The 22,586-nt window shown below is 41.4% G+C and overlaps 1 protein-coding gene across 6 annotated transcripts in view; it reads left to right on the plus strand.

Annotated features, from left to right (window-relative positions):
* FERMT2 (FERM domain containing kindlin 2) overlaps positions 1-22,586 on the plus strand; it is a 100,846-nt gene that overhangs the window by 39,761 nt on the left and 38,499 nt on the right. For all 6 annotated transcript variants that reach the window (XM_074956502.1, XM_074956504.1, XM_074956503.1 and 3 more), the window contains one exon: positions 2,974-3,207. In XM_074956502.1, coding sequence (XP_074812603.1) covers positions 2,974-3,207 — 234 coding nt within the window. The remainder of the gene's footprint in view (positions 1-2,973; positions 3,208-22,586) is intronic.

Raw genomic sequence — 22,586 nt, forward strand, 5'->3', positions numbered from 1 at the left:
CTCCACTTGATACCGGCTGCCAACTAGACATGGAGCCATTGATCACTACCCGTAGAGCCCGACAATCTAGCCAACTTTCTATCCAGCTTATAGTCCATTCCTCCAGCCCATACTTCTTTAACTTGCTGGCAAGAATACCGTGGGAGACCGTGTCAAAAGCTTTGCTGAAGTCAAGGAACAACACGGCCACTGCTTTCCCTTCAGCCACAGAGCCAGTTATCTCGTCATAGAAGGCAGTTAGATTAGTCAGGCATGACTTGCCCTTGGTGAATCCATGCTGACTGTTCCTGATCACTTTCCTCTCCTCTAAGTGCTTCAGAATTGATTCCTTGAGGACCTGCTCCATGATTTTTCCAGGGACTGAGGTGAGGCTGACTGGCCTGTAGTTCCCAGGATCCTCCTCCCTCCCTTTTTTAAAGATGGGCACTACATTAGCCTTTTTCCAGTCGTCCAGGACTTCTCCAGATCGCCATGAGTTTTGAAAGATAATGGCCAATGGCTCTGCAATCACATCCACCAACTCCTTTAGCACTCTCGGATGCAGCGCATCCGGCCCCATGGACTTGTGCTTGTCCAGCTTTTCTAAATAGTCCTGAACCACTTCTTTCTCCACAGAGGGCTAGCCACCTCCTCCCCATGCTGTGCTGCCCAGTGCAGTAGTCTGGGAGCTGACCTTGCTCATGAAGACAGAGGCAAAAAAAGCATTGAGTACATTAGCTTTTTCCACATCCTCTGTCACTAGGTTGCCTCCATCATTCAGCAAGGGGCCCACACTTTCCTTGACTTTCTTCTTGTTGCTAACATACCTGAAGAAACCCTTCTTTTTACTCTTAACATCTCTTGCTAGCTGTACTGTACTGCAAATATTTACTTTATGCATGAACCTCTAATTTTGGTAAACTTTTTAGGAATCTCATGCATACATGTAGATGACCTTCTGTGGAAGGATTTGTTTTTTATTTGCAATAAAAATATGTATAGAAGACTTTCATTTTTGATTAAACTTTTTTTATGCCGACACATAGCCCACTGTCTTCAAAAAGTGAATCCTCAAGTGCAGTGGAGCAGCTTTCAACACACCAGTTGAGGATGTGGGGAGTCTTTTTGTCGCTAGTTTTGGCAGCTGACCTGACCCACAGCATAATTTTAGAATAGCCTCAAATCTTGTACATGCTGTTTTGCTCCAGTGATCCTTGCTGGCAGAGCACACTGTGTGGCTCAACTCTTTATGTTGTTGTGAGAGGGGAGGGGTTAGAAGTGTGTAACCAGTTCTAAACAGCCAGGGATTCCCCCCACACTTGGGAAGATCCTCATTTGCCCACTTAAGGCAACTTTAAGTCCCCTTTGCACCATTTAACCAGTGCAAATGAGATTTGGCAACACTAAGGATCTGCCTTACCATGCGGGGTCTAATGTATTAAGACGTCAAGAGAGACAAGGTGATAATAGGAGGATTGAAGAAGGAGAGAAGAGTGTAAGCAATAAATCCTAACATTGTTCATGAATTGCGCTCTCCCTTGCCTCATGTCAAGTAAATCTAACTAGCTTGTTGGATCCTGAGGAAAGATCTGTGTCATTATTCTCTATGTATATTCTCCCCCTATGGAATTGTAGACAAATGTCAAAGAAGTTCACTGTAGCACTTGGATTGTTGTTGATATACTTATCTTAAAAGTGTAATGGGGGAAACCCGCATTTGTCATGTCTGAAGCACAAAAGACTCAGAGGCAGTGTCATACAGCATGTGGGAGTGTGGACTTCCATTCTGCGTTTTGCAACACACAGTATGTGCTGCAGGGGGTGTGTGTGTGTGTGTGTAGGTTATCTATCTGAGATGCCTTTGGTTTGGTTTGGTGGCGGGGGTCCCAATTTGACTTTTATAAAGAGGCCTGATTTTCAAAAAGTCTGTGATATCTTAATGTTAGTACAAGTTATTTGTGATGGGGTAGAGGATGGGGTTAAATCACGTTTTTTCACTAGATTACTCTGAAAGGGAGGTTTAAAAAAATCCATGCTTCTGTTTGAAAACCTCATACCCTATTGTTTATAGGTAACAAGTGAGGAAATATCGTTCTCGTTTTATTCATTTAAGGGCACTTTGTGTAAAATTTAGTTACACTTCTGTCCCTGTGTAGGTGACCTGTTTCATCTTTTGGTTGTGTGGATCTCTTGTATTGCAACATGGGAGATAAACCTAGGCAATGACTGTAAAACCTCAAAAATTGACAAAGGAAATGAGCAGCAGATGCCTTCAGTCTGAGATCTTGGACAGGGACTTAGAAACAACCCAGGTCTCTGCCCCACTACTGTCTGGCTGTGAGATCCTTAGTAAGTCACTTGAACTTTTTGTGCCTCTGTTTCCCCCCTCAGCCTTTGTCTTGTCACTAATAATTAAATTGCGGCGATGCCAAGAAGCTCCCTGTACTAGGTGCTGTACAGATACTTAAGAGACAGTCCCTGCCTTAAGGCGTGTCTTCCAATCTAAGTAGAAGAGAATAAACAACAGATGCATGTAACAGACAAGGGAAGCGCAAAGAAACAAGGAGACAAAACTGCTTACTCAAAAAGCAAGTGGTTACAACATACCGGTTTGCTAACTGCTTAGGTGCTGCCAGAAAAGCTGTATAACTGCTCACTGTATTTCTACAACCTCTGAAATCACTGTCCCGTTGTTTTTTGTTGTGGCCACTAGGTGCTATTGGAATACAAATAAGGTATCTTAAAATACTTATTTGAAACTGACTAGATTTCATGTTCGAAAGAGGTGAGTGAGACCATATCGATTATTGGACCAACTTCTGTTGGTGAAAGACCAGCTTTTGAGCCACACAGAGCTGTTCGGGTCTGGGAAAGGTACTTACATGCATTTTAACAGATTTCATGTTGACTGTCACTTTTTTTTAATGAATATATTTTTCAGTAGAAGTAGAAATGGTTCTTAATCTATTTTTTCAAATTACTTTTCCCCTCTAGATGTCAAGAAAGATTGGTCAGATCATGCGCTATGGTGGGAAAAGAAGAGAACTTGGCTCCTTAAAACTCACTGGACCTTGGATAAGTATGGCATACAAGCTGATGCTAAGCTCCAGTTCACTCCTCAACACAAATTACTCCGCCTTCAGCTTCCAAATATGAAGTATGTGAAGGTGAAAGTGAATTTCTCTGATAGAGTCTTCAAAGCTGTCTCTGACATCTGTAAGACGTTCAGTAAGTATCCAATACTTAGAAAACTAAGAGGCCTTCTTCTGGTATCTAGACAGCTGTAATTGCTTAGTCAGTTTAAAGTGGCATTTATCTGCAGTTGTCCGCCTTGTAGAAAATCAAATGTGAAGTTTAACTTTTTTTCCTGTCTTGATGTTAGTGGGGGGGGGGGGGTTCCCCCTTTGTTTTACTGTCTGACAACAATCTGGGAATAAAATAACTTGGTTTTATGAAAATCCAGTCGTGTAGGTGTAATTACTTAGTTGAAAGCCTATAAACTTAAGGACCATCAATTATCTTAATTGGTAAAAAAAAAAAATATTTTGCCCATCAAGATCAAACATAATTTTTAACAAATACAACCTAGAGAATCAGTCCTTATTAAACAAGGCTGTACTCAAACTTTGCCATTTTGTTAAAATTGTTGGAGTTGCCTCTTAATTTGGATGTAAAATCACACTGGATAACTTTATTTAAAAAAAAAAAAAAAGGCCAATTTCAATTTAGAGGCTGGCTTGTTGTTTATCTGCCAGGCTCACTGCTTCTTCAATGGAGAAGCAAATTAGTGATCAAATGAGGGTATTTCACCACAGAACTGTCTGGTGCATTGGTTCCATCTTCCCTTGCTGAACGTACTTTTGTTTTGCTCTGCCTGATGCATGTAGAACAGTGTGCCCAAAGCCTGTGGATAGCGTTGAAAAATATATCTATCCCTCCTACCCCTGGCTGAAAGAGAGACTCTAGGAACCCTCTACCTGTACACTAGGCTTACCGCTGATGTGATTGCACTTCACTTCAAAGCTCCTGTGGAGATCCCCCCCACTACCTATCTTGGGTGTTCATGGGTCTCCAGGGTCTAGTCCTTCTCTCTTCACTTGCCAAATTGTGCATATTAGTAATACATTCTGATTTGGAGGAAGTATGTGTAAGAGGTAGATATATGTAAATGTCTAACTTGGGTTTTTTACTTCAGTTTCGTGGTTACTGCCTTCTAGTTACCATCTCCTCATCGCAGTCTGTGTTAGTCTTGCTTATGTGGGAGGATTGCATTGCTTTCCTTCACTCAAGGGCAGTCTCCGTTCCAAAAGGAAATGAGCATCAGAGTGCTGTCTTCCGAATCGGAGTGTGCAATTTGAGCTTTGTCATAGTAAATCTATTTTGGTTTTCAAAAAAGATATGGATTACTCTTGGCTGACTCATTCATGTCATTAGGCAGGAAGTGTTCAGCTATAAGTGAACTGTTACGACATGGCCCCCAATACATAAATTACAATGTTATCCACAAACTATGAAGCTGATTAAGATTCTTTATAGTAGCCTTTTTACTGCTGTTTTAATGGCAACTGAAAATTGCTACTTTTTAAAAAAAATAAAGCTTAACCAGCATTATTTTAGAATAAATACCTTCTTTTTACTTTAAGACCTTATCTATCCAGGTATTAAACTCTTTCTTGCTAAAGATGTCACTAGGTCCTGCTTTGTTGCTAGTGAATTTTTGTAACAATGAGTCACATCAGGAGATTCTGATGTAGACAGTCACCTAAGGAAAGCTTTTTTTTTTTTTCTTCTTCTTCTTACTAGCTGGTGCCACAAAACATTCAGAACCTTAAAAGGGCTCAAACTGTAGTACTTATTTTGTTGGGTTTTTTTGGTATATTTTAAGAAGGAAACATTCAGAAGTCCCTTAGTTTTGAGAGTTTGGAAATAACTTTTCTTCCATCCTACTCTACGGCAACCTTCTGTAGGTGAGAGGTAACTCTTCATTGCAACTGGGTGCTATGCAGGAAACACTCCCATTCTCTTGCCTCTCTTCTCCCCGCCACCCCCCAACCTTTTGAAGAATTTGAGTACTGAGGCATGTTGGTTTTGCAGAATTTCTTCCCAGTCCAAGACGACAGAGAGTGCCCACTCGGTAAGTGGGCTGATTGTTTTGTCTTGTCAAATCTGCCCAGGGAGTATTTGTTACTGAATGTCTGAGGGGAGAAAGCCAGTTATCCCAAGCATGGATTCACATTTTTCTTACTGAGAAAAGAATCTAAAAGGTCCCCTGGGTGTGAGAATGGGGTCTCTAAAAAATCAAATGCCCTGCTGTTCTTAAACTACTTATTGGCTGGTTAGATGAGGTGAAGGTTCTGGGTTTGTTTGTTTTTTTTCATTTCCCCTAAAGGGTGTGGGTAGCAGGAACCTAACTAAGCCCCTTGGGCAAACAATCTGAACTATATTGCTCAAAACATTTAAGGGTTTCCACCAGCATCCTCTGTTCTTCCCTAGTGGCTCGCTGAGTATTAGACTTGGTTTTAGGGGGGCTAGCTCATCCCAGCTCTTTACAATACCTCTTCTCCTGGGGCATGGAGTTGTGTGTGCGGGAGGTTCCTCTCTTTTTAAAGAACCCCTGGATTTTACTCTACCTGACATGTCAGACAACAAGTTTAGCTTCCCAGAAAAGAAACCTACATCTAGTTCCAGTTTTGGGAAACCGAGAAACGGTTTCCTTTGTATACCGGGTAGTAAGTCCAAGCCTTCCTTCTCAGCCCTAAGCGTGGGTTCAAAGGCTTTGAGTCATCTCCCTTCTACTTACATCAAGGGAAGCCTGAAAGAGGTTGCATTTTATTTTTCAACCCAGTAGGAAGCCGCCATCTTGGCTTCTTGAGTCATTTTCCATCATTTCCCAAGGGTATCCTGTTTGTGTTTTTTCTCGCGCTTCCTTTGCTCCCCAGAATAATGTCTCATCTCCCCTCCCCTTTTCCCAGGTCAGGAGAAAGAGGAATAGGGAATATAAAACTCTAAAAGGAGATGATGGCTTAAAAAGCATTTCCTATGTTGCAGTTCTCTACTGCTGCCAATCTCTGTAGTATCTGAGTGCAGATGGGGGAGAGGCTAATTTTTGTAGCCAGTATTTTGCTGATTATTTTGAGATTTGTCCAGTTTAACCCTGAAAACAGCCAATAATAATCACACCAGTGGTACTTACCTTCCTGCAGTGTCCCCTTTTTATATTTAAAAATGGAGCAATTTATAATCCAGTGTTGTCTGAATCAGAGTGCAGGAGAAAAACTGTTTTAATGACTAAATCACTCCCTTGTGTTTTGGCTGTAATGGTACGCTTACTTTTAACCCCCAGAACACTTAGGATCCACTGAATTGTATAGTTAAGTGACTGTAATCCTTGATGCTGTGAATCATGGTGAGCAAGCTAGTTAAGTAGTTATATTTTTAGAACATTACATTTAACAGGTGTATTGTTGGTGAATTTGAAAGGTGAATTTATTCATTAAAGTTACAAATGTCAGAATTAAGGTTGCACAGTGCACCTTAATTTGGCCCCTTGTATGCGTGCATTATGATAATTACGTGGTCACATACTATTTTTCTTTTCCAAACGACCCCTGTTCAATTCCGTGCACAGGATTGTCACTGCTCACTTAATGAGCAGTAATGGAATATTTTTGTATTCTCAGGTTTCAGAATAGCAGCTGTGTTAGTCTGTATCCACAAAAGGAAAAGGAGGACTTGTGGCACCTTAGAGACTAACAAATTTATTTGAGCGTGAGCTTTCGTGAGCTACAGCTACTCTTTTTTTTCTTTTTGTATTCTCAGTGTGTCTCCATCCTTTATTGATTGCACACTATACAATCTCTGTATTCAGAGCAGAAGTATTAATTTCCTCATGAGGGTTTCTGTGGTGCTCATCATTGCAGAATCTGAGTGCTTCACAAATAATATTTTATTTTCACAGGCCCCCCCCTTGAGATGAGGTGGTATTACTATCCCCATTTTATAGATAAGGATCTGAGGCACGAAGACAAAGGTCAAAAGTATCCACTAATTTTGGGCACCCAATTTGGAATGTCTTGAATCGGTTTTCCCTCCTTTCCCTCCCCCAAGTTTTACTTAGCATTGTAGAGCACTTTCAGAGCACTACTCCCACCGATTTCAGGTACAATTTTGAGTGTTCTGCATGTCTGCAAATCAGACCCTATAGTCTCCATTCCAGCACCCAGAAAATGAGGAATACACAAATAGTGACCACCTCTGGAAAGTTTTTTTGTTTGTTTAAGCAATTGGACTAGCATCACATAGGAACTCTGGAATAGGAAGCGATAGGATTCAGTTCCCTAGGGCAGTATTTAAGTGCCTTAACCATGAGACCGTTCTTTCTCTTCCTCTAATCCCCTGTGTCATTCACTACATATCTTCCAACAGGAGACCTGTCTGAGCTGCTAGTCCTTTTATCAGGACCTGGAAGCTAGTCTCAGCAAGCAGGTCCATAGCAGCTGCTGAGGGGGAGGAACTCCTAGCAGGATCCGTACTACACAATCCACACCTGAGCGTGCAGGTGGGGGAGCCCCCATTGGTGCACCAGAGGATGGTTCTGGCTGGTGGTATCAGACTCTGACCTCCTAGACTGTGATGAGAGGGAGTGCGTGTGCTTCTTACCATCCACTTCCTCGCTGTCGTGTCCTGCCCTGACACCAACTGGCGGGACCTGCTGCCACCTGAGGAGGGCAAGGAACCCCCGTGAACCAACCTTTACTCCACAGCCCTCTAGGGATATTAGTAGGCAGCTTTTCCACGGAGCCATGAGCACAGGTGTGTACCTGGCACAGTCCACAAACTCCCCCAACATCAGTCTGTCTTTTGCAGCAAAAGGGAGACACTGGCACACCTCTATGTAGGGTGCATCAGGTTGCAGCCCTTCTTTTGGCTCCTCCAGAACCTCTTACTGAGGTTCTGGCTGTACTTTTACCTGCACTTCCTCATTTATGCACACCCCATCCATGGCCCCACAAAGTTGCAGGACCTCCTCAGCCTCCTCCTGGCACCAACCAAGATGGCCATCCATCAGTCCAAGAAGAGGAAGCTGTGGGGGGGGCGGGGGGAGGGAAAGAGGGGTGCGCTCTACAACTGTGGGGCCTATTTCTGTTTGGTCACATCTCCAGGCAGAGTTCCTCTGGGCTGTCCCCTCTGACTCCCTAGTGGACACTGTTGCAGGCTCTCTGCTTGGTGTCTCCCTCTGGATCCTTTGACATAATTCCCGCCCCTGTTTCTTCATAGGAGACAGGCCTTTAGTTGTGGGTGGACTTAGACTTGTCTGTGCCAGTACTACAAATAGTACATATCTTCCAAGCTGTGCACAAAATATGAGACAGGGCCTTCAGACAACATCCCTAATTCATCCCCAGAGCAGGTCCATCCTAAGTACTGAATAAGGCAGGTGTCTATTTTAAAAAAAAAAAAAAAAAATCATGTAATTAAACACCCATACATGTGATATGCAATTAAACTCATATGCTCAAGGTGGCCAAAGTAAGATTGCAAAGGCAATCTGAGTTCTGGCATTTCCTGACTTGTGAGTGCTTGACTTTTTGCCACCTTACTTAATGGTGTGTGTTTTTTAACAGTTTGTCTGTAATTTCCTAGCCTTTTTAAAAAAAAGCAAACTGAAGAAACAAATTCCATCATGTGGCGTCAGTTGACAATCATAAGGGTCACTGGCAGGGTTTTAAATGCTCTGCCTAGACTTTACTCCATTAGTTTAAGTAGCAAACGATAGCAGTAGAAAGTTATAATCCTCTGTGGACCAGCACTGAGTGGGATCACATGCCCTCTTTGCCACAGGGTTTCACAGATACTTGCTGACAGCAAAAGAACAGTGAGATTCAGGAATCCTGGGTTCCCTAAAAGGGAATGTGCTCCATTTTTCGGGTACAAACTCTTCTGCCCATTTCCCCCCACAAGCTTAACCCCTTCTGCTTCTATTTTCTCCCACTATTCCCCCCTCCAGTCTTGATCTCAGTCCCAGCCTCTGCTGCTCAGCCTTCTCATTCCAGTGCTAGTCTTGTTGCCCAGCCGTTCCCCATTTTCTCCCACTCCTGGCTTCTCATCTGATCGCTCTCTTCTTCCCACAGCCTCCTGTTGCCCCCCCACCCCCATGCTCTGTCCCCCTCCTTAGGTTTCTTCCCTGATTTGTGTGCACCCCAGCTTCTTGTCCCACTCTGCTCAGCCAGTTCTAGTTCTCACTCTGCATCACTGACATTCACTCTGCTCTTCTTCTGGTCTGTCTCCCCTCCCTGGTTCTCTGTCCTCTTGTCCCCCTTTTAAATTGAGCAGCTTTCTCTTCCCCACTGCATGGGTGGCAGCAGGTAAACATTGAAAGCACAGGAGAGACCGATTCCTTGCTTTTGGTTCTGGTGTCCAGATCAGGTAAGTCCTGCTGAGGCTGGAGCATACCCAGTGTGGATGGAGTCTTCAGGAAATCAAGCTGTGAAGGTCTAGTGAGTCTCTGAGCATGTGCAAACTGATTTTTATCCCTCCTCCCCCCGCCAAAGGCTTAACTTGGGCAGATTTTCATGAGGATGGCGAAAGGCAGATCCCTGGCACAAATGTGACCACCTGCTCCAAAGCATGGGGCTGCCAGTGTTGTTCAAAGAAATAGTTGCCTGAGGTTTTTTAACATAGGCAGAACAATGCGTTTTTCCCTAGCCTCATTCTTGGGTACAGCCAAACTGTTGTGGCTAGAATTTCACAACCCTCTTCTCCCCCCCCCCCCCCCCCCCAAAAAAAAAAAGAGAGAGGAAAACCTGGCAGTTTTTATAAGCCTCTGAAAACAGGAGCTGTTTATAATAAGTTGTGCTGGGCAATCTTAACTAGAGACTGTGTTACCAGTTGTGTGTGCAATAGAGATCTCCTTCTGTTTGCTTCCCCTCTGAATATTTTCTCCTTGTTTTCCTCCTGTTTAGAAATTTAGCTTCTTGACACCTTTGTTCAGAAGGATCTGAATAATAATGGCAAAAGCTGTAACTTGAATTGCAACTTCTCCCTTAGGGTGGAGGATGTTTATTTTAAACCTCTCCCATGGAGAGCTATAGCACTGTGTGTCCTCGCTATCCAGGTCATCAAAATCTTGCTAAGCATGTCCAATAAGAGAGAGAAGCAAGGGCGGGGAGGTGTTGGGGGGAGGAAAAGAAGAGAGCCATGTTTGAGAGTGTTACAGAACAGAGAGAAGAAAAGGGGCCAGAAAGATCCACTTTAGCTATTCTGGATATTTGTCGCTTGAATATGAAGACTGATGGGCAGCAATGTTCAAAAGCTGACTCTTGGAACATGGGGAAGGCCACTCTTCTGTACCTTGCAGCAGTGCCTTGAAGTTATCTTAAGTGGCTTGTTTGGGTGTTTTTTAGTCACTGTTGAGGGGGCGAAAGGGGAGGTCTCTTCCTCAGAACAAAAACGGTAAGGCTAAAAATCTTGGGCAGAATTTACTGCACTAGAAGAAGATGTGTCAAAAGAGTAATAGACCAGGAATGAGGGGTGTGTGTGTGTGTTTGTTTAATCAATGGAACTGCGTAGCTGGGCATGGAGTAACCGGCTCTTGAGCTCTGTACTGTTAATGGTAGTTCACAAAGTATTTATTTGAACTATTTTCTGTGGTGTGCTACGTGCCGTGGCTGACAGTGCAGTTACACTGAATATAAATGAATTACTTGGACTTGGATGTTTGTCATTGTCACCATAACTCTTCTGTCTTGCAATGAATGTGATAATGCAGTGCATGACTGATTTTTGCGAAGAACCCATTTTCTGGAACGGGCCTTAATAGTAGGGAACTATTGTCTTCCAGCAGTTTGTAAAATGAATGCATTGTAAACTTCTGGCACTGCTTCCATTACAATTACAGCCTTCTTCGCAATCAAGGTCTTGAGGGGCCTAGCATACTGGTTTCAATACAGTCAATTAGCTATAGTTTCTTATAGCGAGCAGCATCATATCTATTACAGTAGCCACTTTGTTAAAAAAACAAGAGCTGGAACTTGGTAGACTGGCTCATGAAGTTTTGACAAAAGCCTTTTGTGACGATGTGTATTAGCTGGCCTCTAGACTTCTAGAAACACATTTTTAAACTCAACTTTTAAAACCAATGTGCCCTTCTAGTGTATTAATATAGACGGGAATTACTTTAGACTGCACAAGATAAATAGGATAATCAATTACCTAAGGACTACTACGGTCATTGACAGGTGACTTCTACCCCCTCTTCTCTTCCTTTGATGCTCTTCTGAGACAGCAGGTGTTGCTTCCTCCCCCATTAGATCTGGTGGACAGGTCACCTCATGGGAGTAACTATGCACATATGATCTTGTGAGATTAGAAGGTATGGCAGGAGTCATGACCCTTTTGTCTGTACACATTGCTGCTGTAGCCCTTGGACTTCCCTAGCAGCTTGCCCAAAAGATTTGGGACACTTTTACTTCTCAGTTCTGGCCTCTGGTAGCAGGAGTGAGTAGAATTTGCTGCTGCAATGTGCATGAGATCTGCTTCCTGCCACCCTACTGTGCTGAAGGCCCTGTGGAACTGAATGGGCTTTACCAGACAAGTGAAGGGTCTAATGGCCCAAAGGGTAGAATCTACCAGATGCCTCCCCAATTACCCCAAGACACTGGAATATAATTCCTAGAGTAGGGCCTGTGAGAATAGAAGTGAGACCTATCCCTACCTCCCGTGTCCAGTGATAGAATTTCTCAGGCCGGTGTTCTTGCTGACAGTTCATTTTGGAACAGAACCTGTAGGGCAATAAGGTGCTGAAGACTGAACTCTGCACCTGAAAAATTAATCTCACAGTAGGGACTATAGAGAAAGTAAAACTCTGCTTTTTAAAAAACGATTTTTGTGTGCCTGTGTGAGATCCTACCTGTAAGGATAACACCTTTGCAGTTCTGTATTCTTATTTTGCCTTCCCCTAGATACAGATCGATGGGAGATGCAGTATTGTAGGGTATACTGTATTTATGAGACAGATAAGGAGATTATGTGCCTTCTCCTCTCACAGACTCCTCTGATTTTTTCTATACAGCAAACAACTCCTAAAATATTCCAATGCATTTTAGGATATAGCTGTGGAGTTTGGACAGCCCTTTCTTGTGCAGGAGTTTGCAGTGTGAGTGAGGAAAATCTCTCTCTTCAATTTAGACTGTAAGCTCTTCAGGGCAGAGAACGTGACTGCCGTGCATTGTACAGCACTGCTGGTGCTCAAGGAGAAATAACTCTGTATATAAGATTGCAGAAGTCTTAGTGGTAGCTGAATGCGTCACATAACTATTCAGAGGAACAGCCTGCATTGCATAATGGCTTTATTTGATTATGGGGCCATGGAAACCTTGCGTATTCCCATGCCCTTTTACAGCTTCCTTGCAGGAGGCTCCCACTTACTCCGCTGCTGCCTACAGCAGTTACCAGTATTCTGGAAGGAATAAGAGGCCCAAGGCAGGAAATTTGTCTGCTGCGAGAGGAAAAGCAAACTGTAAATTGCAAATGCAAAGGATTTCTCCATTGCTTCAGCTGTTCCTGCCCATAGTTCTGGTCCTGGAGCTGTAAGAGGAGACTGACCCAACTAGGGTGAGGCGATGTACTGGAAGTACACCGCAGCCTTGAAAAATTCTTATCCTTCAGTAGTTCAGGCCCCAAACTTATCCTTGGTGGAAGATGAAATGTCATTTGTTTGCCTTCCAAGCATACTTGTTCCCTGGGTCAGAAGTAACTGCACACTACAGGGATCAGAGTAACAGCCGTGTTAGTCTGTATTCGCAAAAAGAAAAGGAGTACTTGTGGCACCTTAGAGACTAACCAATTTATTTGAGCATGAGCTTTCGTGAGCTACAGCTCACTTCATCGGATGCATACTGTGGAAACTGCAGAAGACATTATATACACAGAGACCATGAAACAATACCTCCTCCCACCCCACTCTCCTGCTGGTAATAGCTTATCTAAAGTGATCATCAAGTTGGGCCATTTCCAGCACAAATTAATTGGTTAGTCTCTAAGGTGCCACAAGTACTCCTTTTCTTTTCACTACAGGGATGTCACTCTTCTCCACGGGGGGGAGGAGTGGTGTGTGGCTATATGCTCCCCTTTCTCTTCCTTAGTCTTGGAAAGGGAGGAAATAAATAGGAAGTGGAAGTGACTAGAAGAAAATTCCCTTCCCCTTCCCTGCCCTGAAGTAGGAAATAAAATTGGAGAGAGATGATGCATGGGTACAGGGAGAGGGAAGCTGTGCAGAAAAGGCATGTTTGTTCAGCTACCTGTATTTGTGCGATTCTTTGATAGAACTCAAACACATTGCTACTAAAATGTATATCTTCCTGTATTATGTAGAGGCACTAATTTAATCCTGCAATACAGGTTAGTTAAATTACTGCAGTCTACTCATGCTGAAATTCTCAGTGCTGACATGTCTGTTCTTTTATTAGTTTTTGTGTTGCAATCTGCCGGGAGAGGACATTTAATTTAATATAACAAGCTGCCATACACTGTGTGATTGATGGACAAGGGGAAAGCTAAGAGGAGTAAAATCTGGTTCATTCCTAACAAACTAGTGTTGCATATGACCACTAAATGCAAGCTGATACTGTGTGGCACGGGCATTTTGATGCAAGTAGGGCTGTGGAATACAAATCTTCTCAAGTAGTCTAGACACCAAATTTGACCTACCTCTTCAAAATGATGTCTCATCCAGTATAGAATGTCCTCCAACTTCCTCCAAAAAAAAATCTTATTTTTATAAATGTAAATTGCTTGGTGCTCCTAGAAACAAACATATGCTGTTCCCAGAACTTTGCCCATTTTTGCTGATAATACACAAACAAGCAAACATGAAGTAGGTTTTCGCTGAAACTAGAAAAGCTATATTTGCAACTTTTATAAGTAGTGCTCACAATGGAGAGTTAATATAAAACCAGGAGGTGGGGGAGAATGTTAAACAGTACTTGTCCTGCTTCTGTTTCCAACAGTAAAGAAGTCTTGTTATTGATCTCTAAGTAGCATGTTGTAGCTTCTGTATATCTTAGGGTTTTCCAACACTGGCTCAGTCTCTACTTTTCTTAAAGACTGCAAATGGGTAACTGATCATAGGTGCAGCTCCTTCCCTAAAACTGCTCCAAGGGCAGCCTCGTCCTGGTGTTCCCGTCTTTCAGTTGCTTTCTGGAGACAAAAATATCAATGGAATCCTGATAAAGCTTTTTGAGTGCTCCAGGGTATACAGCATGGATCTAATGAAAGTCCTTATGACTCTGAGCAATTAATGACACTGGGAAAGCCTCTACAGAAAAAAGCACTTGAACTAGAGTATACCAGTTTCCCTTATAGACAGAGAGCTAATGAAGAATTAACAAAGTATATGTTTGCAGTCTTGCTACCAGGAGAGGATCTGGTAATGGTGTAACAATTTCCAAATGTGTTGGAGGGGGATATGAATGGAAGAGAAACTTTCCATTTAAGGGGCCACTGTCAACTTTAAATTTAGTCTTGTTTTTTCTAAATTCTAAGTACTAAATCTGCACCCATCAGTTTTTGTGGCTTTTGCAGTTGCATTTTCCTATATTTAGATGGCGTTTGTCTTATGTATTGTTGTGTGAAAAAACCCAGACAAACATACAAAACTGATGACAAAGGAAAATAATACAACTGACTATTCACAAAGTAAGCAAGGTTGGAGGGGAAAAAAGATTTCCCTCCTCCCCCTCTTTTCTTCCTGTCAGGTAACCTTAGGTTACATGTAACAAGAATCAGTGGATTTTTTTTCTCCCTTACTATGAAGTTGGCATGGCCAGTTTTTAAAATAGACTGTGCAGATCATGTTCTGAAGGCACCAGTAAATGCTGGCAAACTTGGTATTGTTGCAGTTCTTACAATTCTCTGTATGGTCTGGTGCAGAGAAGAACTGGATTTACTCACTTTGTTTACTCTAACGAGCTTAATTTAACTCTAACTACACTTCAAGAGGTTTTTTTGGTTGGTTGTTTTTAAGCAAAAAGGGCTTTTGCGGGGGAGGGAGGGATATGTGTGTGTACTCTAAAAGGCATCTAGTTAACTTGAGGTAAAAAATTGGGGATCTTATCCCACTTGTGGAAATCATCAGAATGTTTAACAATAGCAGACTGTTCTATTTCTGGACTTTCTTATGATATGACATAATACACTTGGCATTGCTGCAGTCCTTCTTTTCTCCTCCTGAGCCCCCTTTTAATTCTGCATGGCTCATAGCTACTTTCTTCACTTCATAGACAGTAAGTGGCAGGAATGGAAGACTTCAGTATTGAGAAAAGGGGAGGTATCTTAATAAAAATCATTTACAGTTCTATTATAACTGGTGTATTACAACAGCTATAGTGAAACTTCCCTAGGCATTTCCATTCTGTTTAGAGTCGCCTAACTTTTGAGCCTTTTGGGCTAAAATTTTCCACTTCTGATCTCTGCCCAAGTGTAAACTATATTTTGCGTGTTGAAGGTTGAGCAAAACACATGCTAATTTTAAATGAACAGATAGCGAGAACAAAACTACTTTCCCCATTATAAAATGAACATAATAAAATCTTGATGTTCATGAGAGAGTCTCCTCCCTTCCCAATGATCTAAGCGATGGGCTAGGAATATGGTGGCCATAGCTTTTTGAATGGACTTGAGGAGCTGCATGGTTGCAGTGTTAAGAGTCTGGAAAGGAGGAGGTTAGAGTATCTGTTCTAGTCCCTCTCTTGCTCCCCCTGTCCCTTAACCTCTTCAGTCTTTTCATTTCTCACAGCCACATTTTTCAGAGGGTTGGAACCGGATCCAATTTGCCCTGCATCCTCAGAGGTTATTGGACACTTCAAGAGACCTTTCTTTGGAAGAACTGTCCTCAAATTGCTGCTTCTACTTTGGTGGCAAGAGAACAGTTGGCCTTAGCCCAAATAAATGTCTAAACAATTGGCCAACTGCACAATCTGTAATAAAGGTACTGAATACAGTGAGCTGTTGTACACAGCGTGGCAGTGGGGTGTGAATTCTAAGGCGCACCATGTTGTGCACGAAGTGGCCCAGGTAGACCCTGCTGGCGCGCACTAAAAGTTCCACGGTGCGTGGTAACGTAGTACTGTTGAAAACGGGACACTGTCAACATGCACTGAGGAACTTTTAGTGCATGCCTTCAAGGTTTACATGGGCCAGTTAATGCGCAACTGGCTGCATATTAGAATTCACACCCCACTTGTGTGTACTACCCAGCCATCTATACAAGCCCTGTCTCTTACTATCTCTGACACAAGTAAATCTCATTAAGAGAATATTGTGACCTGTTGTATGGTCTAATAACGTACAACTGCTAACATAGCTACTGTTTTTATCACCTCAAGTGACTTGAAAAGCATTATTATTATTATTATTATTAATTATTTTGCCTTTGGCATGTACTGTAAAACTTTATCCTGTACTAAAAAAAGAACAGGAGGACTTGTGGCACTTAGAGACTAACGAATTTATTCGAGCATAAGCTTTCGTGGGCTACAGCCCACTTCATCGGATACGCAGAATGGAACATATAGTAAGATATATACATACAGATAAGTTGGAAGTTACCATACAAACTGTGAGAGGCTGATTGATTAGTTAAGTCCATAACTGCATAAACTTAAGCCATGAAACATGGTCCATAGAACTTCACTTGCATTCAGAAAAAGCAGAGTTTTAAGTCTGAAATAGTGATGGGGTGGCTTTTGAGGTTTCATTTTTCTAAGAATTGTCATGCTGATGTGTAACAGCCCTAACTTCTGACTCACTGGTTCCAGACAATGGTGACCTATCTGAGAAACATTCCCACTTCAAAACACGCTTCCTACTTTAGGGGAATGGCTTCAGCGCTAAAGCGAGGATTTCTCCTAGACGCTGACTGACTGACTGTGCTGTAGTGTATAGCTTTGAAAAATAAAGTTGTAGAGGATTTGTATGTTTAAACATCTGAACACTTCCTTATCATTTAGAGATCCCAGGCATGGGGAGTCTGAATAAATCATACTGTGGAGAAGATTTTTCTCAAGTTCATTTTTCTAACTGGGTTTTAAGCTATGGGAAACCAGCATAAATGTTAACAATTTCAAAGTTTTGAGGTTTCAGAGTGGTAGCCGTGTTAGTCTGTATCAGCAAAAAGAACGAGGCGTACTTGTGGCACCTTCGAGACTAACAAATTGATTTGAGCATAAGCTTTCGTGAGCTAAAACCCACTTCAAAGTTTTGAGGGTTCTTCGTGGTATATATTCAGACTGTAGAAATGTGTCATCAGTTGACTGTTCATCTATATTTTCAACATCACTTACTTTGATTTGTGCATGCACATTTAGACTAAAACTCTACGAAATAGCACATTGGGTAGTTGTATCCTTATGTAAAAGTAGCTTCCTTCCCCCCCCTTTAGATCTGATGTGACTTATGTTAGCAGAGCTTCTAAGATAAGATTTTTGTCTAATCAGGCATGTTAAAATCTGCAACTAGAGTTCTGTTAATCTTCTCATGACTGATAACCTTGCATATTGAGGCAGGCATTTCCGATCAGAGGACCCTTGTTTCATTTATTTTCATGTCTTCTTTCCCAAGCCCTTTAATCACAAATAATACAATAACCTTGCAAGTCTGAAGGCAGGAATTTCTCAAACCACAGAGAATTTGGGCCTAAAGACTCAGTTTAAAAAAAACACAGTCCTCTCATTGCTGTTCCTTTATATTCCTCAAACAATCGGTTTCCTCAAGAACCTGGTTAGGGGAGGGGTGGTCAGTGCTTTGCTGTGGGCTGTGAAAGTTAACCAGTATAGGCACTATCAGACTGGGGGGAGGGGAGCTGGTGTAGAGAGAATTCCCTGCCACTCACCCCTTCCCATTTAAATCCAGGGTTTCTGCTTAAACTTTTCTACTGATGTCAGCTACTTTGCTATCAGTGGAGGGAGGTGAGAGGAGGACCAGTCTGTTAGCTAGACAGGTCCCAAAAGATTTAGACTTTAAAAGTCTAATCCCAACACTTGTTTGCTTCCGTGTAGAGTCTATCTAAAGTTCATATAACAAGTCCACACTGAAGGTACTTTTTTTTTTTTCTTTAAATCCCAGTCCCCTGGGACTACTTGGGGTGGTGGTCCATGGAAATTACAAATAGTGGTAATAGCACTAAATACTTGAAATCCTGTCTAATGTCTAAGGTGTGTGGGTGAAGAGAAATTCTCATCACAAGGGCTCAAAAAGAAATTGAAGACTAAACAAAAGGCAAAGACTAAGGAAATGTCTCCCACCAGAGATGGAGCCTCTGGTCAGCCACAAGCCATTTCAGGCCCTAGGAAATCAAGATACAATGAAGGGGAAGGTTGTCACTTGACCCAAAGGCTGAAAAGGATAATAAAAGCATGAACATTTTAAGTTGGTGGGACATCTTCCCACCTACATTTCTGAAATAAACACTCTGAAATGCTTGTACTCTAGTTTTTTACAAGAGGGATCTTTCTCCTTTGAAAAATGAACACTCTTCGTGTGTGTGTGTTTGGTTTTTTTCCCTTTAAAATATTTGAGTAGCTTGGATTATTCTGCCCAAGCCAAATGGCTGATTGCTAAAGGGATCTGGATAATGTGAAAAGTGTAACAGGATCTGGCTTGTGAACATCTTCCTCTTCTCCCCCTCTCCCCCCTTTTTTCAGGCCTCTATGTCAAATTGTAGTGTTCTAAGACACTATTTCTGTTGCAAACTAACCCTAGATCTTTACAGAAGTATAGTGAAGACTTTTAAACAAATAACTGATCTAGACATCTGTAGAAACCTGTGTCCAGTTTTTCAATCCACAACTTTTTCATATCCATGTGCACTGCAACATATTTTTGCAGATTGTTGTTAATGGCACATTCACAACATAATCTTGCAGGGTTTGCCAGCCCCTCTGTTAACTCACTCACACAAATATGCTATCATACATTTACTTAAAATAATAATAGTATAGTGTAAAGAAACAAGCCCTTATAAACTTTAGAAAAATACAAAAATCTAGATAGAACTTAAGCCAATTCTGAGTGAACTTTGTCTCATACTGTCCTGTTGTTTCTTGTGCAAAATGATAGACTTAAAAAAAACCCACAACCTCATGGTAACAAAATTGCTGATCATAGAGTAGGACTGGCATAGCTGTAAAAATACTAGTACTTTCAGTACAGCTTCCTCACAGATGATCACAGTGACATTTCTCCTGAATTGCCGACTGTTTACTGGAGCACTGTCCCTTCAAAGTGACTTTATGCGGGTGAGATCCTGCTTCCACTGAAATAAAGTGCAGAAATCCAGTTGACTTTAATTATTCACTTCCCATTGAGATTATGCCTTTGATATATTTTACCCCATTCACTGGATATATTTAACAGTGAATTATTTCAGCAAACTAACCTATACAGGTGTCAAGTGACCTGAAACTTGGTTAAAAGTGCAAACCTATTTGAAGGACTTAAAGTGTTTTATACCACTTCTACTCATTAAGGGAGTCTCTCTTGCTTTATACGGTTAAAATAAGTACTGGTATCTGGATCTGGAGCTATATAGCTACTCCTTGTCCCAGTTTCTAATTAACTACAGTACTACCATCTGGTAGTCCTTAAACTCCTGGAATTTCTTTGCTTTAGCTACAAAAACTAAACACCATGTTTGCCAAGGCCGTTTCTTTATTCAAAACATGTTTTAAGATCCTCTGTAAATGTATTAATCATATGTAGTAGAACACAGACCTTCTCCCCCCACCCCAATAATTTACTGAATGATTAAAAAGTACTTCAATAAAATGTGTTTTTTTTATTGATTGTTGCTTTCTACGTCAATTTTGTTTCATATTTCTAACTTAAGTTAAAATCATGTTGCTAGCTTTTCCTTAAGGAATTCCTTTTGAATTACTTGTCTGGGGGAAGACTTGACTTAGTAGTCACATTGAAGCTATTACAGGTTCTGAGGTGGAAAAAAAATACATTTTAAAATGGCTATCTAATGGGCTAAAATTCCTAGAGTTTCTGGGTAAGCAATGCTAAATTTATGAGGCTTCTGAGAAATGGATATAATGGCTGTGGAATTTGTGCCAGTAGTTTAACTGTGCTAGAAGTTGTCAAACTTTTATGGGTAATAAGATAATAAGAATACCATTTTAGTGTTTTAAAAAAAATGTACCTTTTACTAGTGATCTGGTAACACATTTTTAAGGCCGCTTCCTAAAACTTTCTGTATGTAATCTCAGTATATCTCCATCTGAAGGGAGTATCATAAGTGACTGGGAGAAAACTGTAAAAACTTGCTTTGAAATCAGATGGTCAAAGTTGGTTAATTTCCAGAATGAATTGCTTTCAGAAGACTAGGCTGGTTTATAGCCCACCCTTTGGAAGCCTATTTGTCTCTTGAATCTCATTTGAATGATTTGCTGCTCCAGAAACTAATGCTGGCTTTCAGCTGAAAGGGAATATCAGTCGCTAATGTACTGTAAACAAACATAGGAATATAAAATTGCAGTTGCCTTGATTTTTTTTATGCTATTTCTAGTTTAACTATCTCTTGCATAACAATCTTAGATATTCCAACAGATTTTGCATAGTGTATGTATTTATACTGTGTACAATAATTTATCAATATAACTACCTACATATACACCCTAGTTACCACTTTGAATAAGGCACAAAATACATGTGTTTAGTGAAACTAAACTTAACTGTGTCAAGGTATCTAAAGCATGTGTGGGCGTTTGGGGTTTTTGTTTGTTTGTTTTGTTTTTTTTAAAGTAAGAATAAGTAAATTAAGGAGGCTTAAGTCAAGGAAGAGGGGAAAGTGGCAAAAGTCGACTGATTTAAACCTTTTCAAAAAGGACTAAATATGTTAGACAACTAAAACTCGGAAATACTTTACTACCATTTTCCATAGAAGCAGTTGCAGTGTTTACCACAAGGATGTTGCACTATCATAAATAAGATGTATGGTGGTCTGAAACAATCTTGTATACTGTGGTCCACACAATGACAATGTTTGAGAATGCCTTGTGTATGCTAAGCAAACTGGCCCACCTAGATATTTGAGAACATCTGGGACAGAAGGTGGCCTTGGGTGGTTTTTCTCTAAATCAGAGCCTGAAAACAAAAAATGCACCGAGTGCTTATAGTTAACAGTGGCTTACATAAAAGGAACTCAGCTTCTAAAAGTGTGTTTCGTTCACACAGTTGGTGGTTGGAGTCATTACAATGTTGTTAATGTGTGCTGCAGGGAACTCTTAATCCTTAAATTGACGTGATGGAACAGAACAGCTTCTTCATAACTATTGAACTCGGTATTTGGGGTGCTTTAATAGTCAGATTATTGGCACAAGAAGCCCCAGCAGCACTGAAGAAACATGATCTATCCTGTCACTGGGTCTGTAGTTTAAAAAAAAAAAAAAAAAAGGCTAGAATAAAATACAAATACTAGATATCAAAAGGCAGGCCAATAATAGCCATCTTACCTTGGAAAATGCAGTAAATATTTTTCTTTGTAACTTGTATTATTTTCTTTTTATTGTAACTACACTTATTTTCACTGAGTACTGCACAGGGAAGAACCCCAGCAGCAGCATAATAGCACTATATTTAAAATGCAGGACAAAAAAAATGTGAATACATCGTTTGTCATCACGCTTGAAGTAAGATGGCTAGCACTGATATTTATACTGGAGAGTTGGGTCTGAAAGGAGCAGTCCTGGGGTTTAAACACTTAGCCCTGGCCTGCACTACAAACTTGTCAGTATAAGTGTGTAACTTAGGGGTGTTTGAAAAGCCACACCTCAGAGCAACACACTTATACCGACCTAACTGCTGGTATAGAGGGCTTCTCCTGTCAACACAGCTGCTGCCTCTCAGGGAGATGGAATATCTACACCAATGGGAGAAGCTCTTCCATCGGCATAGGTAGTGTCTCTGGTAAACTTTTGCCCCTGCAGTGCTGTAAGTGTAGACAAACCCTCAGGTTCGATGGATATAGCTAGTCTTCACTAGAGTACTGCAGCTATCTGATCCTCAACTGTGACTGATTGTTGTAAAGCAAACACTGGGCAATTAGCTCAGCGTGCATCCGTGATTGTTACTTTTTATCCTGGTGTTTCCCTAGCAAGCTTCTAGTGCAGGAAGATGCCAAAAAGTATGGAAATCAACCAGAAGACTAAAAAACACCTGTGTCTCATTAGAGCATAATACAGATGTGCCAACTCATTTATGTGGTGAGAGCCAAGTTCCAATTTTAATTATAGTGCTGTGGCTGGGGTAACCTACATACTATCCACAGCAAACCACTATTGTCAATGGGAAGCTTGTACAGTGATCAAAGGTTAAAACTTGTTTGGTTTCTTAACATTTAAAGGCTGGAAGTCTCTTCCTGAGCACCCTATGTGATGCTAGAAAAAGAAAATGTGGTTGCTTTCCTTGCTACTCTAAGAATTCAAAGTCTTACATGGTGCTAACTCGGTATTACCTGCCATTGTCATGCAGGGTCTGCTGAAACTAGTTAGAAGCAACCAATGGAGTTCAGAGCACAGACAAAGCTCTTCTGCAGCTGAAACTCCACTTTC

Source organism: Natator depressus, chromosome 6 (assembly GCF_965152275.1).
Source record: "Natator depressus isolate rNatDep1 chromosome 6, rNatDep2.hap1, whole genome shotgun sequence".
Classification (NCBI taxonomy): Eukaryota; Metazoa; Chordata; order Testudines; family Cheloniidae; genus Natator; species Natator depressus.